Consider the following 16,800-nt stretch of genomic DNA (forward strand, 5'->3'; position numbering starts at 1 on the left):
ATCCATGTATAAGTTCCGATTAAGCTGAAATTCACCAGGAATATTTCTTATGACATCCTAAGCACAGTGCAAGAGCAGTTGACCCCATCCGTAACCCAGGGGTCAAGTTATAGGGGTCAAATTGCGGCTTGTATTCAGCGTCTGTTGACTCTAGTTTCACATGTCATATTATAGTCACCTTTAGTGAACCTTAATTATCCGGACATTGTACTTTTTTTAACTTCCCTATAAAAACTTCCTTTTACAGTGGTTACACATACAAAAATGGTGCTGTCTTATATAGCTATCTGCAGCAACATTTTTAAGCATGTTCCCTCAATAAAGTGCCCTTTACAAAAAGCATGCAGCAAGTTCAACTTATAATTACTTTCCTTTAAAATAGATAACAAATAAGTATTATTGGGCTTGACCCAACCCAGAATGTGGAAGGCTTTCTTTTTCCTCGAAGGGGTATGGTCATTTTTTATTATTCTGTTTGCTGTCATTGAGGCCGCCCATTAAAGGAATATTTCCCAATTTCAAGTTGTATTACTGCAGCGGTTTTGATATGAGAAGCAAAAACGTGCATACCAATGCTCCATAGGATGGTAAATACTTATGGTTAACACACTTCACACTATCCAAATGAAAGTTATCTCTGACAATAAATTTGACTGGGTAATGAGAAAAATATGCGCTTTCATCTGATACAGATTAGGCTGTCGATCGGGTCAAACCTCTTTAATCAAAAGAGCTTCTATGCAGTGGTAAATGGCTTTATAGATAGATACCACATACTTGACAAATGGCTCTAAATATATCTATATAATAGTAGTTTTCACAGAAAATGCAATAAAGGCGAAGGTTGTGCACAATAGAAACCAATTAGCCTTAAGATGAATTTTGTCACTGTACTGGAAAGTGAATTGCCTACTTCTCGCCATTTTCACTGTTTTTTTCAGACTAATGCAAAGTTTACTTGGAATAGATAGACAAGTGTCATGCATAGCATTTTCACTAACTGGTTGTTTTTTAAAATCCTGATTTTGGATTGGTGAGTGGGCTATTACAGTGGAAATCCATACACTCCCTATGGATGACATGACATTAATCTTTCACACAGGGAGTGTGAATCTCAAATGGGGTTACCTGAATTGGTGTCTCCATTAGAAATTTATACCCCTATTTGGGAGATTAAGGTCACATCTTCCATAGGGTATGTGGATTTCAATTGGAATAGCTCAATGAATATACACACTTTCTCAAAAGCAACACAGTTTTGTAGCATTGAATAATGTATTTCTTCAGTCACACTTCCCCGTTCCTATACTGTAAAAGTTGACATTTGTGTGCGATTAATTTTTGTGCTTTGCCAATTTTGAACTGTTACATTGAGCTATACACAGCTGTTTCTGTGGTAGCTGCTTGAAATACTAAAAAAATACAAAAATATTACTTTTATGTCTTTGGCCCCTGAACATGTTTAAAGCAAAACCTCCTATGAAACCTGTTGGCAGTTTTGCTTTAAACATGTTCAGGGGCCAAAGACAACCTGCCCAACAACGAAATGTAACACAAAAATGTCCACTTTTTACTGTGTATCATATAGGCCTACCCTACTCAACTTCTGGTTAAGACCAGTAGATTGTACAGTGTTTTTGTGTGCATTTTCTGCTGTAAATAATGAGGTAGAACCAAAGTGTACCTACTCCGCCATGTTTGTACGTCCCTCATATAAGTAATGTACCTCCGGATAATTTCACTATGCGCCCAGCAAACTTCCATTCAAACTGTGTTGTTGTTTGCATCCTGGTGTAATGTGTTGTACCAAAAATGTGCGCTAAGCGCTGAGTGCACAACCCTTGGTAATGTTCAAGCTTTTTTTAGATATTTATTTGCAGCGGCAAACTTTTGGCAGAGCAATAAAAGCTGGGTTACAAACTGATGCTGCTTTGTCACGATGGCAAAATGCACACATCACGTGTAAGTTCTAAATGTATAAATGTCTACTAGCCCTTACTCAAGGATAGCTACCGTAATTGTTGCTGGTCAAACATTATGATGACGATAATGTTTATATCATCACAGATAAATTTCTTGTTCATATTATAAGAATCAAAGTTCTCTTGCAATGCATAATATAACCATACTTCATAAATCTTAATGTCCAGGGTCTTGCCAATAACCCTGGAAAGATGTCAAGTCATGTAATAAAATGACACGTAATGTATAAACACATGACACATGATTCTGTGTTGACAATGCACATATTTCCATCAACTGTGCTTTACATTTTGACTTTGTTACACTGTCACCGTTAATATTAGGCCTTTCCAGTTGAAATCCATATACCCCATTCTCTCAGTCGGAAATCCGGAAACATTGTCCCCTTTGCACAAGCGCGCGCATAGCAAACAGCTCGAGGAAGGGGTACTGCACATGTGCACACTCGTTTTACAAGGCTTTTTCCACTGTGTGAAGTCAGCCCGACCAAGAGAATATGAAAGACATGTGTAGATTTCAAATGGAGTCATCCACTCAGGTAACCCCATTTGAAATTCATACTCCCTGTGTGGAAGATTAAGGTCAGAGGGTGTATGGATTTCAACTGAAATCGCCCATTTTTTAGGACAATCTAGGGATGCACTTGTCATTCATTTTGACTTCAATTTATCATGTTTGGAAATTGGGCAACTTATGAGGGAAGCACACATTGCTCATAATGAATCAGCTGACTAATGTGTTTTTAGTCATTTTTGTTATTTTGATTTTGTGTGCGAGATGATTTTGATATTCTTTGGATTTATTTAGTCATGATATTTCTTGGTTCTCTATTCAAGGACTGCCATTCTGCATGCTAATTATTTGAGTATCTGGGCCCCATTTTACTAGTATCATAATTTATATTACTTTGTATATAGTGTACAGTAATATCACACTTATTATATAGCAAGAGCTAACAAAAATCCATCACAGTTGGAAAATGTCAATCATATCGAGGCACAGTTAAAAGTAAGGAGATAATGCTTGATGAAACTTCAAGCAGGCCAAGTGACCTGATGAAGGAGGTCGTCTTAGATGGCCGGTTGGGGCAGGCAAGTGTAGCCAAAAATTGGGCTTATTACCCTGATTGGAATCGACTGTAACAAGGTCTTTTATCATGGGTCATCTGCCCTGCCTTTTACAGATGAGCCACGGAGAGCAGAATTTTACTTGGCTTGATTATTGTGTTTTGCTTTTTGGTCCTGCAGAAATTTTAAACCATGACTTCTCACACTAAAGGCAAAGACCTCAATCAGCGTACCACACTGCTACCTGCTACCGGGACCTGCTATATAAAGCTATGGGTGTTAAAAAGCACTGTTTTCTAACTCTTATCCAACAAAACAAAGCACCTATACAGAACACAAGGCTCTGAAGAATAGATGGCATGCAAGTTCAATTTCAGTAGCATCTCTATCCAGGACAGCTTATACTCTACTAGGATGTTGATTCAACTTTGCAACATGTGGTCCTATGGGTCATGGTGAAGCAACAGCTTGCATTGCATGAGTTGATCAAACCTATTCATTACTGACTACAAACGTAGTTATGAGAGGGATGGAAACCCTATATGTTACATGTTTCATTTAATTGTAAAAGATTCTTTTTCAGATCCAATCAACTGATACTCATTCAAAAATATTTCAATTCCTGTCTTGTTCACTCTGGTCTGGTGTTTCTAGAACCTTTCACAATTAAATTAACTACAAACAATCCTGATGAATCTGTTTCACGAGTTACATGATTTTTGTATGGGCTGAAGGTGACCAGACCTATGCATAATACTACCTTCATGTCGAGAAGTGATACCTTGGCTTTTAAGCAGTGGAGCAACTTAAAAGTGGTTTCCACTCTCAACCATTATCTAATCCTAATCTCAACATCACAATCTTTTAAACCTTACCCTAATCTAGTAAAGCAGTATTCAAATTTCAATAATCTACTTGCTTTCCTCCATTTTGCCATCAGTTGATAAAGGTGGGAGCTACAATCCTGGCGGAAATTTGTTGTCACACCACACCAGCATGTGCTGGTGTTAAAATCATGCAATCTGAGCTAAATATGTGATAGTTCTGCATTATCTTTGTATAGTTGCAAATGCACATCCAGCTTACACTCTCCCCTTCCCCACCCCCATTTTTCAATGTGGCAGACTGTAATGTAGAAATGATGATTTTGTCCAAATCACCATTGCAATAGGGAGCCGGGAAAGATGTTGGCCAATTAACGCTCTGGTGTGGCAACGTTTTTCGCCAGGGTTGTAGATCAACTGTTTAAACTTACCTCTGGAACTAGTTGTGTGAGTCTATTTCTGTCTATATTGAAATTATTGAGTTTCTTCAGGTTGCCTAATGTTGTGGGAATTTCTTGCAAGAGGTTCTCTGTTAGGATTAACTCTGTCATGTTTTCGCAACTGAAAAAGAATAAACAAGTAGTACAAATTCAATATTGGTCGCAATTTGCACTTGATGAATTTTTATTATTGTCATCAATATCAATATTATTATTTTGATTACCGTATTATAATCATCAATATATCATCATTATCAATACTGTAAAGAAGACATATATAGCAGTAAGTTACTTAGTGCAAAATGGGATAGCACATTTTGTACATAAGAACTACTATTGCGCTATTTCAGTTGTAATCCATACACCCCCTATGGAAGACATAACCTTAATCTCCTACACTAGGGGTGTAGATTTCAAATGGAGTCACCCAATCAGGTAACCCCATTTGAAGTTCACACTCCCTGTGTGGAAGATTAAAGTCATGTCTTTTATAGAGAGTGCATGGATTTCAACTGGAGTTGCCCATTTCTTGGTTGATTAGATATATTAAAAGGGGGCCTCTGTGTAAATAGCCCAAATTGATGAAACCATAAAAGGTGCATAATTATGATGCGCGTATTACCAACATGGGCATCGAGCTTACCGCTTCCCTTAACCTGCTCTACGAAAACCACCTGTGTGTGATCTGTGTAAACAATGGCAATAAGTAGCTAATGGTGGCATCCATCTAATATTAATCATTCCACCTTTCACTAGCAAAACACAGTTAATCTATATAAACATGCTATGTGTCTGCCCTGGGCAATTATTATACACAGTATATTTCTTGAATATCAGGTGAATGTACGATGCGAATGTTGTAGCATTAGTCGTTTGCATTCTGAATGATATGGGAGAGCTTATGTATATACTGCTATCATAAAATCCACCTAATCTTATTTATTAACTCGTCCAGAGAATGTAATTCCTTGTGTACAATCATGATAATTTTTAACATTGTAAAATCATATAGGCCTAAATATCATTTGAACATTGTGTCTAATTATGACTTCACACATGCAAATCTTTCTAGACACAGTTCTTCAACTCCAATATAGACTTGTGACAAACTGCAACAACATTCATCAATTCAACTATATTTAATGAAAATTAAGGTTTTAACATATTGATATGAGGGTCAAGATTAATTGCTCCTCTTGATGTTTGTCCATGGTATTGCACAATGTACAAGTCTAAAAATACAGAGTCAATTAAAGCATTATCATTATCAGCAACTAAATAATAATAGACCCACTTACATCCCATTGCTCTCTGAAGAGACCACTAAAATTCTATGTACATTATGTAATAATAAAATTCCCTTTAAAAGGGAAAGCCAGCCTCAATGTAGAAGAGGTCTTGTAATTAGTTTTGGTCAATGTGAAAGGCATTTTTAGGATCACGCTTACATCTACATGACAGTCCACCAAACCATCAACGATGAGAACATGCACACTGAAACAGCAGAAAACATTAATTCCTAATCTCATGTCAACTCTTTTAATTCATTACATGTACTCCAAATTGTTCTGGTCTGTTTGTTTTGTTGTTGTTGTTGTTGTCGTTGGGTTTTTTGTCTTTTCAGCTTTTTACCCACAATATCTCAATTTCCAATTTTGTAATACCAGAACTTACGAACTCAATATCTTCGCTTAGGAATGTCCGATTTCACTGCTTTCGATATATACACTGCGGTTTGAGTTAACTTACATGTACATTTTATTTTAAAATAACTTAATTAATTCGCAATGTATAGTTTAAGCCTACTATATTATAATAGATAGTGGCCAGCACATTTATAAAGGACTGGTTACTCACTACAATCTTCACTCTTAAACTGTGTTTTTCTGAATGTGCTGATCATGTTGATTGCTAGTCGGAAACTCCTGCGAAGCTATGGACATGGCATCTTACATACTCCATTCTATAACAGTCTGCCTAGTGCCTTGTGTGTTTTCTCTTCAATCATTTTGTTGAATGTAATTTTATGAATCAAATAGTTATGTGTCATTTTATTTATAATAAAGAAGTTATTAAATTAATAAAGTAAGACAATTTATTTATCTATAAGTGCATGTCAAATGGGGTACATTGTTCAATACTATATGCATAAATTATGCCCATATTATAGCTAGGCCCTAAAAACTTTATTTTGCATCGGATTTTTCCGTTGAAAAGACAAAACTGATGTTTATGATAGCAACCATTTCATCAATAACATTTTGAGTCATTTTTATCCATAAAGCGACACAGGATATGATAGATACTACTTTCACATCAATATGGTCCATATGATCACAGATTGTTGAGAATCTGTGATATGATCCGAGGATATGATGAAGATTTTGATTCTATAGATCTGTTATCAACATGATATCACGCTGTTCAGTGGTCAAGGAGTAAGGACCCCGGTCAAGGACACTGATATGACATCATAGGTGATGTCAGATTTTCTTCTGCTGACCATATGATGCTATATATATTAACTATTATTGTTACATTTAGGCCTTTAAACTTTTAAAGTCATAATTAATTAGTTCAAACATAACTTTGGTAATACTCACTCGTTTTAGTTCGTTGAAACGGCAAAACATACTTACTTTTCCTAACAAATCGAATTAAAATATTTAAAAAAAAAAAATTTAACCACAAAAATATAATCTCTTGAGTAAACTGACCCCAAACCTGAAACAGGTACCAGCCCCGAATGGGCTGGCGAAAACCCAAGATATACATTTATCAATTCTTCAGAATGTTCAGTTTCAACAAATTTATATGACAGTAAAGACAGATGCATCACATCAAGATATTCTCAAGGTACTATACAAGTCTACAAATATGAAGTCAATGAAGCTATTATTTACTATCGAATAGTAAATTAAGCTCATAAACTCACTGCAGTCTGACTTGTATAGATTAATGAGCATGCGTAGGTGTGGCAGTGTGATGCACTATTTAATTACTCAATGTTTATACACTTGAGCAATATTTTCTTGAAATCATCTTCAATGTTAGGCTATTCTAGTTGACATCCATGATGGAACACATGACCTTACCCTTCAAATTTCAATAGTATTACCTGAATGTGCGACTCCATTTGAAATCTACACTCCCTGTGTGAGAGATTAAGGTCATGTCTTCCATATGGGGTGTAGGGATTTCAACTAGAATAGCCCATTGTTTCTCATAGTCATACATACCTTCCAATTGATGCAGTGAGGACTACTAGTCTGTTCTGGTCCACCTTTAATATACTCAAATATTTTAATTTGCCTGTAAAATATTACAAAAAGAAAATTACATGATTAATACAGCATACACATTAGGAGTAATTTAAACAGAATACTTTTGATTTGTAAAATGCAAAACTTTGTAAGCATGCACTTTTGAGTGTCTGTCTCTCTCTGTATCAACAGATCAGCATTTCTCTGAATTTTGGCAGGTGACATTACTAAAATTTCAAACATGCTCATCTGTCAGGGCACAATTCTTTAACCTCAAATCTTTGTATCTTTATTTAGTGACCTTTGAATGCCTGGGTACTGAAACTCATTCTCAAGTCATGCTCAACGGCTTGAGGTCAAATTTTGAGAATTGAGATTATTGAACTATGCCTTTGGAAATGAGTGTATTTTGACCAATAATAGTGCAAGTGGTCGCAAGTGTCATTGTCATTCACATTGATATCAATGTTTTGGTGATGACCTTCAAATTCTGACCAATCCTTTAACCTGTAGACACTGCATCCTAAGGTTTTAGCAGCTATCATATGGTGATCTGATAACCTGTTTCCCATTAGCTATGCAATACAGAATAAGATATGAAGTTGTACTTTTAACAAGAGGTCAGTAGACTGGAATTTGACTTCCAATAAAAAAGGTAATTTCTTATTAGGCACCTCTGAGATCCAGTCTGATGATTTCTTGGTTTCAATACATTGCCGAAAGTGTGTTTGGCAAGACTTAAAAATAGCTGCCTCATCATCATATGAGGAATAGGGTTAGATTGAAGGATAAGAATTAGGTTTAAGGATAAGGATTAGGATTGAGGATAATGATTGATTTAAGGATAAGGATTAGGTTAAAGAATTAGGATTAGGTTTGGTTTATGGATTAGGGTTAGGTTAAAGGATTAGGTTTTAAGGGTAAGGATTAGGATTAGGTTTAAGGGTAAGGATGAGGATTAGGTTTAAAGATAAGGATTAGGGTTATGTTTAAGGATAAGGATTAGGGTTATGTTTAAGGATTAGAGTTTAAGTGGTTAAGGCAAAGGAAAGGTCATGTAAATCCGAGGTCCTGAGTTCGATTCCCACATTACTTTTTCTGCTTGTCTCCTTTATGGCAAACATGGTGTAAAATTATGTTTATTTACAATTTTACCATTAATTACGATTAATTAATCAATAATTCATTAATAATAAGTATTGAAGCAGAATCCATGGTAAACAAATTTGGCTGCAGTGCCTTACGTATATGATACATATGAAGAGGTTGCTGGTCTTGTCTTCAAATTTAATTATATTATTGAATAGCTGTTTGGGTTGATATAGTTTGGCATGTCAATTTCTTGCATTTTCAATATACTATATGTCTACCTACTGGGTGCATGGACTATTCAGACTGCAAGGGATCATATGTATCTTTTTCCCTCTTCAAGGGCCCTGAAGAATATAATGATATGCATGTAGTAGCCAGTACTCATGACATCTTGTTTTAGTACCTGTTGTAAGTGCTATAACTAAATTACACACGGTCCTAATTGCAGACACACAGATGGAGTCGCTGAACTCTTGACAGGTTCTCCATCCATGCTTCTGCATTATGTTACCATTAACATTTCTGTCGGACAGTAATATCCCCTCCAAAGTGGAATGAGGAATGAACAGTGCTATTATTCTCTTACTATCTCACACCATGTGGCCTTGTAAGTTGAGGAATATTATTAGTGATAAATAGATGCAACAGGATCATTTATCTCATGTAAAATGGATTGATCGGATAATATGGATATAATATGGGCTGACTACCTGTACTGTCACAGATGGATTGATGAAATGGCATCAGTGAAATTTTCATTGCTACCATTTTACATTATTTCAGTTGGGGTCCATTTGAACATTGAGATGGGTTAGGAACAGTTATGGGGTTAACCTACTCTTCTAAACTGACTGCCAACTGCATACAGGTATGGCTCTCTGTACACAAGCCAAAGGCTTAACATCCCCTCCAAAGGACAGAGTGCTATTATGACTTGTTTACCCAATTCTAAATGAACCATGGGGAGAGCAGAAGTGTGAATTAAATCTAAATGTTACCAATTAACTTCATATTTTTCCCAAGTCGATATCGCAGCAAATCTGCACTGCCAAGTCAGGAATGGACATGGGACCTCATGCCCCAAAGGCAAGAATCCTAACCATTAGGTCAAGCTCTCCCGAAAGACGACTTAGTTTGTTTGATGATTTAAAGGGATATTTCAGGTGGTGGGAGGGGTATTTCAAATAAAATCGCCCAATAAATGTACCCACTACATGTTAAGGTTGCATGACATTACCAACAACCACTCCTCAACTGTTGACTTGTCCAAAATAACCAATGTCCATCATCATTTATACACACTATGCATACAATGTAGAGAAAACATAACCTATTAGGCTTCTCCACAATACTCCAGGCTGGATTTAATTTCATATACTCATACTTATTATATCGAAAATTTGCCATTCAGTACAAGACATTACGATTTGTAATGATCCAAACCCCGGAGGTCCATTATTCCATTCTCTGATACACTACGAATCAGAAAGGGATTTCAAGACTTCAATTTTCCAATCAACATGATGCGGGAAGAAAAATACAACTCGATGCCAAATGCATCAATGTAAACAGAAATGCAACTTTGCTATTGCAAATTGAAATAGGTATCAAGGATAAATGTATTTTTGTAATTCATACCGTAAAATCAATTTTCCACAGACAACAATACATGCATACTGAATCTTTCACGAGCAGGTTGAAGTGTAGGATGAAAAAGCGATGGTCAAAATACTGACCAGTATACTCCTTGGCTTAGAGTGCCTAGATCTTGAATCAGAACAAGTTGCATCAATTAATTGTAGGGAACAAGAACATCATTGTTTCACATACATGCAACACCGACTTCTAGACTTAAAAGACAAGATAGATCAGAACCCAATAAAGTTAAAGATTTTTGCATCAATAGAACAAGCACATATGCAAATATTGCAAATGGTTAATGAGAAAGCAAAAGAAAAGATAAAATTGGACATTTACCATTCCAGTTATATTAAAAGTACAAGTACTGGAATTTAAAAACCAATAATCAAATCAACCAGTGAATATTCAATTCGCAAAATAAAATAACTACGCCTATTAAATACAAAACACAATTTCATCAGTCTAATCAAAGAATACCCCTGAAGATTAAAACCTGTTAGCTCTGCTTATTTTCTTCAAAAAGGTGTAGCCCTTTAACTATGTGCAAACTCTGAAACAATCCCATGGATTCTCATTATGCAACCTGCAATGAATAATCACAAGTGTATTGACTCCAGAACGCTGTCCTCGCAGCTCATATATACTGCTTATCAACATCTTCATCCTGTATCAATTTTAACTTAATCAGCACCATCACAATTCCTAACTTTTCCTTTGTTTGCCACGAGCAAGATACCATCTCAAAATGCCAGTCTCTTGGCTGATTAATCCTGGGATGGATAAATTTAAAAGCAACACAGTGAATGCAAGGTTACAGGCAGAAAGTTACCATGATCAATGTTTTACAAAAGTGTATATTATTTTACTCTAGCAACTCCAAATGTCCTTTTTCCAGAGTTTAACCCTAATGTATATTTTTAACCCTAACTCCAAAAACTGCTTTTGTGGGCGGAGGGAGAGGGAAAAAGAAAAGAAGATGTCCAAGTCCATCAAATTTATGTTCATCACCTTCATGTTAATTTTTTTACATGTTTGCTCCAGCAGTTTTGCATTGCTATACCGCATTAATAAATTTCCAATATTATCTTTACCTACGGCAGAGGAAACTAGCACAAAAAGGCATCGTCCACGACAAGTAATGTAACATAGTCTCCTCTGTCATACACATGAAAGAAACTAATTATAATCCATCATTTTGTCGCTCTAATTGACACCATGATTAATTGGGCAATTCCAACTGAAATCCGTACACCTCTATGGAAGACATGACCTTAATCTTCCACACAGGGAGTTGAATTTCAAATAGGTTACCTGAATTGGGGGTTCTATTTGAAATCTACCCCCCCCCCCCATGTTGGAGATTGAGGACATGTCTTCCATAGGGTGTACAGATTGAAAGTGGAATAGCCTAATCACTACCAACGCCTCCCATTTCTCATTATCTTACCTATTCCTTCTGGGAGATTTTCCAAGATATTCTGTGAGAGTGTGAGGTCTGTTAGGTTTTCTAGTCCGCCAATTTCTTCAGGTAAACACTCGAGGTTGTTCTCCGATACATCCAGGCACGTAAGATTGGACAGGTTGCCAATTTCCTATGTTTTTATAATACAAAAGGGTAAAATATATTAGAATTGATTAAACAATTTGAAGCATTAAATAAAATTGATCACAAAAGATTACCTGAATATCCAATTATTGCAAGTTGATCTAGTCTATTCCAATCTACTTCACAAAAACATACGATAGGCAAATCTAACTTACCATGACAAGACAAATCTTGCCTACATATATGTTAAGACTATTACAAATGCTTATGAAAATTTCATGTGAGACTTTCAGGATCTGGGTTGTGAATCTGTATATAGTATAAGTAATGTGCGGAAGTTTCAACCTACAACATTTTACAAATGTACTAACTTCACAGCAGACAAATCATCATAATCCACCTGCCATTTAGTGAACCACCAACAATTTTCACCAGGTTGTTATTTTTGTACTTTGTATGAGTGAAAGTATATTATGTATGAGCAAAAGTGTATTTTAACATTAGTTACATTACATAATAACTTTCACAGGTTCTTGAAAAAAAAAAAAAGCGATTCACAGTTTCAAAATGACGGAAAGTCAGAAACTGTACACATATATTTCTTATGGTGTATATGGGATTATACAGTACTGTATAAATTTTTCTTCCAGTAATCCAATGATTAAAATTACTGATACAAAGTGAGCCTAGCTCTAAATCTTCAGCACACACAATGCTGGGAGCATTTACTTGTGTAACAGTGTGGAAACTACCGTGATATGCTACATTTAACATAAGCCTCATCCTCATAACAGAAAGATTGCAATGACTACACTATGTCAGACACTTCTTTATGAATACTGAATCAATGTGCACAATTCTTGAATTTAACAAAAATTATGGAAAGAAACAAAAACAGTCAATTTCTTTTTTCTGACATACAATTTGGCAATCCAACATCATTCATTATGAGGGAGTTTATGGATGTCATAGGATTAAGACAACTAAATAATTCAGTGATGAAAAGCAAATCATATTACTCTTCACAAAATTGTTATTACTAAAACCATTCGTTTAGTTCATTATTTAGTTTGATGTGCTAGTTTAATTTGTCATTTTATAAATGTCCTTTTCCATTTCATAACAGGATATAATCGCATTTATTTTATAGACAGATTTATTGAGAAGCAAGAAGTTCAACAGACAAATGATTCACTGATTGAATGCACCTTGTGTTCCTACATTCATTTCCTCCATTTCAATACATACTCAAATGTGTGTACAGGGTGTCCCAGAAATAATTACAGGGCAAATGAATTTGGACGTAAGTCAGAATCCAAAAATCTAAACATCAGTGTGTAGCCCATCTTATTCTGCATCTTATACACCAATTTTACTGGAATCGGTTGACTGATCGCGAAGTAATGAGTGATTACATAACGCATGTGTCAATTCACTTCATTCCAAGTTTGAAAGAAAGATCATTCAACACAATGAATGAACACAACGAGTATGAAAAAAGCGCCTGTTGATCAAACTTGGAATGAACTGCATTGGACGCTTACGCATTATGCAATCATTCATTTCTTGAGCCAGTCAACCGAATCAAATAAAATTTTCGTATGTGGTGCACAACAAAATAGGCTATGCGCTACATTTTGAATTCTTTTATTCTGATGTCTATTTCTCGACTTACGTTCATTTTTATTCACTTGGTATTTTTTTCTGGGACACCCTGTAATTAAAGATGTGTGAAAATATTTATAAGCCAAGTATGAAAATTAACAAAATGTATGAAATGATTGCAGCGCAGAAAATTATTTGAGAAAAAATTACCACTTTAGTTACATTACAATAGTGATCTACATCTTTTCAAATTGATGGAAACTGCACAAATATTTTCATGGTAAAATATGCCATTATACAGTACTCTATATATTTTTCTTACAGTTATCTAATGATTAAAATGACTGATACAGAGTGAGCCTAGCTTTTAAATATTCAGCAAACACAATGATGGAAGCATTTACTTGTGTAGCAGTGTAGAAATAAGCTTCTTCCTCATGACAGAAAGATTGCAATGACTTCACTATGTCAGACACTTCTTTATTGAAATCCAAATCAATATGTGCATTTCTTGAATTCAACAAAAATTATGATGGCAAGAAACAATGACAGTCAATTTCTTTTTCTGACACACTTACAATTTTGCAATCAAAAACCATTATGAGGGAGTTTTTTAATTAAGGAAGTCACAGGATTTAGTAAACTAAATAATTCACAGCGATGAAAAGCAAATCATATTACACTTCACAAAATTGTTATTACTAAAACCATTCTTCATATAGATTGTGGTACTAGCTTAATTTGTCATTTTATAAATGCCCTTTTCAAATTCATAACAGGTTATAATCTAATTTATAGACGGATTTATTGAAAAATAATATGATAGTCCTCCTCCGCATCACAATTTCAATGACACTCTCACTTATTTTTATCCTCATCAATCAGTTGCGATGACATTTGAAAGACTAATAATAACTTGACTCAAGTGAAAACTACAGGCTGAGTTCGCGGAACTATGCGAGGGAATCATGTTCACCCACTGCTGCAGTTATTTCTAATATTCTTCCCACTGATTTTGTTCTGTAAAACTGATTACAACATTCCTCTTGGACACATTTTATCATTTTAAATAGAACAATATTTAAACAAAATAAAAAATCGAAAATTCAATTCACATAATCATATTCTTGGTAGATGGAGTACTGGGAAAACAGGATATGCTTGATAATGTATGATATCATCTTATTTGAAACTGTTTGATACAATTCTAATTACCTTTTGTATGAGGCATATTACCATTTTGGGTAATGAACAAAAAGTTCCATCTATACTCCCGGATGACACATATCTTAACCTTCTGTCTTCAACATTTTGTGCTTCTGAAGTATATATTTTCAAAATTAAATATATTTACAACATTTTTTTTAGATTTTTATCTGATTTTCAAGCTTTCTTTTTAGGGTCATTTATCTTCCAGAAAAAAAAAATTAAAATTCCGTCCACCTGTGAACAGGTGGGTTTTTTTGTCGCCTTATTTCTATTATACTAGTATATCTCTATACCGTACTGCAAACATAAAAACCTTGTCCTTAACCTCTACTGACTGTCAACTTACAGTCATCCCTCCAATATCAATCCATACCGAGTGAAACCAACCATTTATTTATATAACAGTTATTGCTAGATATGCAGGTACGTGACAGCTACATGTAAAAAGCCACCTATGCGACTTGGTTCAGTGATGTGACAACAAAAAACGACACATCTCGATTTCACCGTGACACTTTATTGGTGGCAACTACATTACGACTGGGCTCCCCGTAGCTGTTTTCATTCTCGACTGCACCCACGTTTGATTTTTTCACTGCTGTAATATATTTACACAAGAGAACTCTGTGCGAGCTATAAATTTTTTACGCACCTTTAGGATCCACTGTAACGTGAGAGAGATCTATTTAATCATTTTGGCTGGGGTGTGGAAACTAGAGCAGTGGAAGAAATAGATAGTGGATACTGTCAAATGAAGAGGCGGAGTTTTGTCCATTACAACTACTAAGTACAAATGACTATAATGTATCATGTAATGAACACTGGATTGGTTGGTAGGAGAAATTATGTTACATTTTTGCTTTTTTTTGTTCCGTGTTCAGTTATCTTATTATTTAAATGTATTTTTTATGTTTTTGAGAGGAAAAAACAAAATGATTTTCCACACTAACCCTAATCAGAAGGGAAAGAAGAAATGAAAAAGGAGAGAAGATGAACAAAGAAGTCACTTGGCGCCCTCAGGATTCAAATCTCGGAACCCTCACATGCCACACAGAAGATCACCAACCTGTAGCCACAGGGGTTATGCTGGCAAAGAAAGAGTGTAAACTTTTTTGGGAATTGTAGAATATAAATGCGTAGTGTGCCCAGGATTGATATCAGATCTTGTGTGCAATGATAATATGAAATCAATTACTAAATAAATGCAGGTCCATGCATGATGATTCATGTACACCTTATACCAAAATTGCTACAAATACATATTCATCCTACGAAGGGCTATGATATCTGATCTTTATTTTCCTCCTAGATAACTGTAAAAATTCTGAAACTGTAATTTCCTCTCATTTGAAATTATCAACTACTATAGTATATGTACAGTGTTTTGTAATTGGCTTAGGGCTGGGCAATAACTATGAGCAAGGAGGAGCGAATAATTGGAAGGGGGCAAGAATGTTTTGGCAAGTCAAAAGGGGGTGGCAAGCAATATTTAGCAAGTTAAAGGGGGGGGGGGCAGAGCAATTTTAGCACATTTAATAATAAGGCTCAGGAAAACTGTACAGAAACATTCACTGTATTTACATGTATGCCAAATTTCCTACTCTCTATGCTATGCTTTGGCACAAGAAAGAGAGGAGGCAACTTTGGCTTGCCATTTGTAAATTTTTATAACTTTTTAAAACATCAAAAATAGATAGGCACATTTGTACCATGTATTTTTTCATTTTTTTTTTATTCGCTGCTGCCTATTGCTCAAAAGCAAAATTAAGAAGTGTGAAATGTTAAAGTATACTATAGTTTCCCACCATAGTGAAAAGTACACCCTTTTCTGCAAAACGATTCTTCTGTACTGTTTCGACACCCTGAACTTGATGCCTATTTTCTCTATTCATGAATATTTATTTTGTCAAGCAGGGTATTTGCTACTTGAGAACTGAAGGTACAAAATTACACAAATTGTCTACACTAAATCTGGGTCGATGAACTTCTCTGTTGTAATCTACCACAGCTTTGGACAGAATAATACAATGCCAAGTGCATGTACGGGTAGCTTTCTATATACGAGAGAGTAGCCATGTATGCTACTTCCTATTTTCTGGAGGTGTGTTAAGAACCGGGGAGTTAATGCAT

General features: G+C 35.3%; 1 protein-coding gene across 1 annotated transcript in view; it reads right to left on the reverse strand.

Moving 5' to 3' along the window:
• LOC140151417 (uncharacterized) overlaps positions 1-16,800 on the reverse strand; it is a 215,047-nt gene that overhangs the window by 105,892 nt on the left and 92,355 nt on the right. The window contains 3 exon segments of the mRNA XM_072173749.1: positions 4,306-4,435; positions 7,554-7,626; positions 11,758-11,902. Coding sequence (XP_072029850.1) covers positions 4,306-4,435; positions 7,554-7,626; positions 11,758-11,902 — 348 coding nt within the window.

This window comes from Amphiura filiformis, chromosome 4 (genome assembly GCF_039555335.1).
Source record: "Amphiura filiformis chromosome 4, Afil_fr2py, whole genome shotgun sequence".
Classification (NCBI taxonomy): Eukaryota; Metazoa; Echinodermata; class Ophiuroidea; order Amphilepidida; family Amphiuridae; genus Amphiura; species Amphiura filiformis.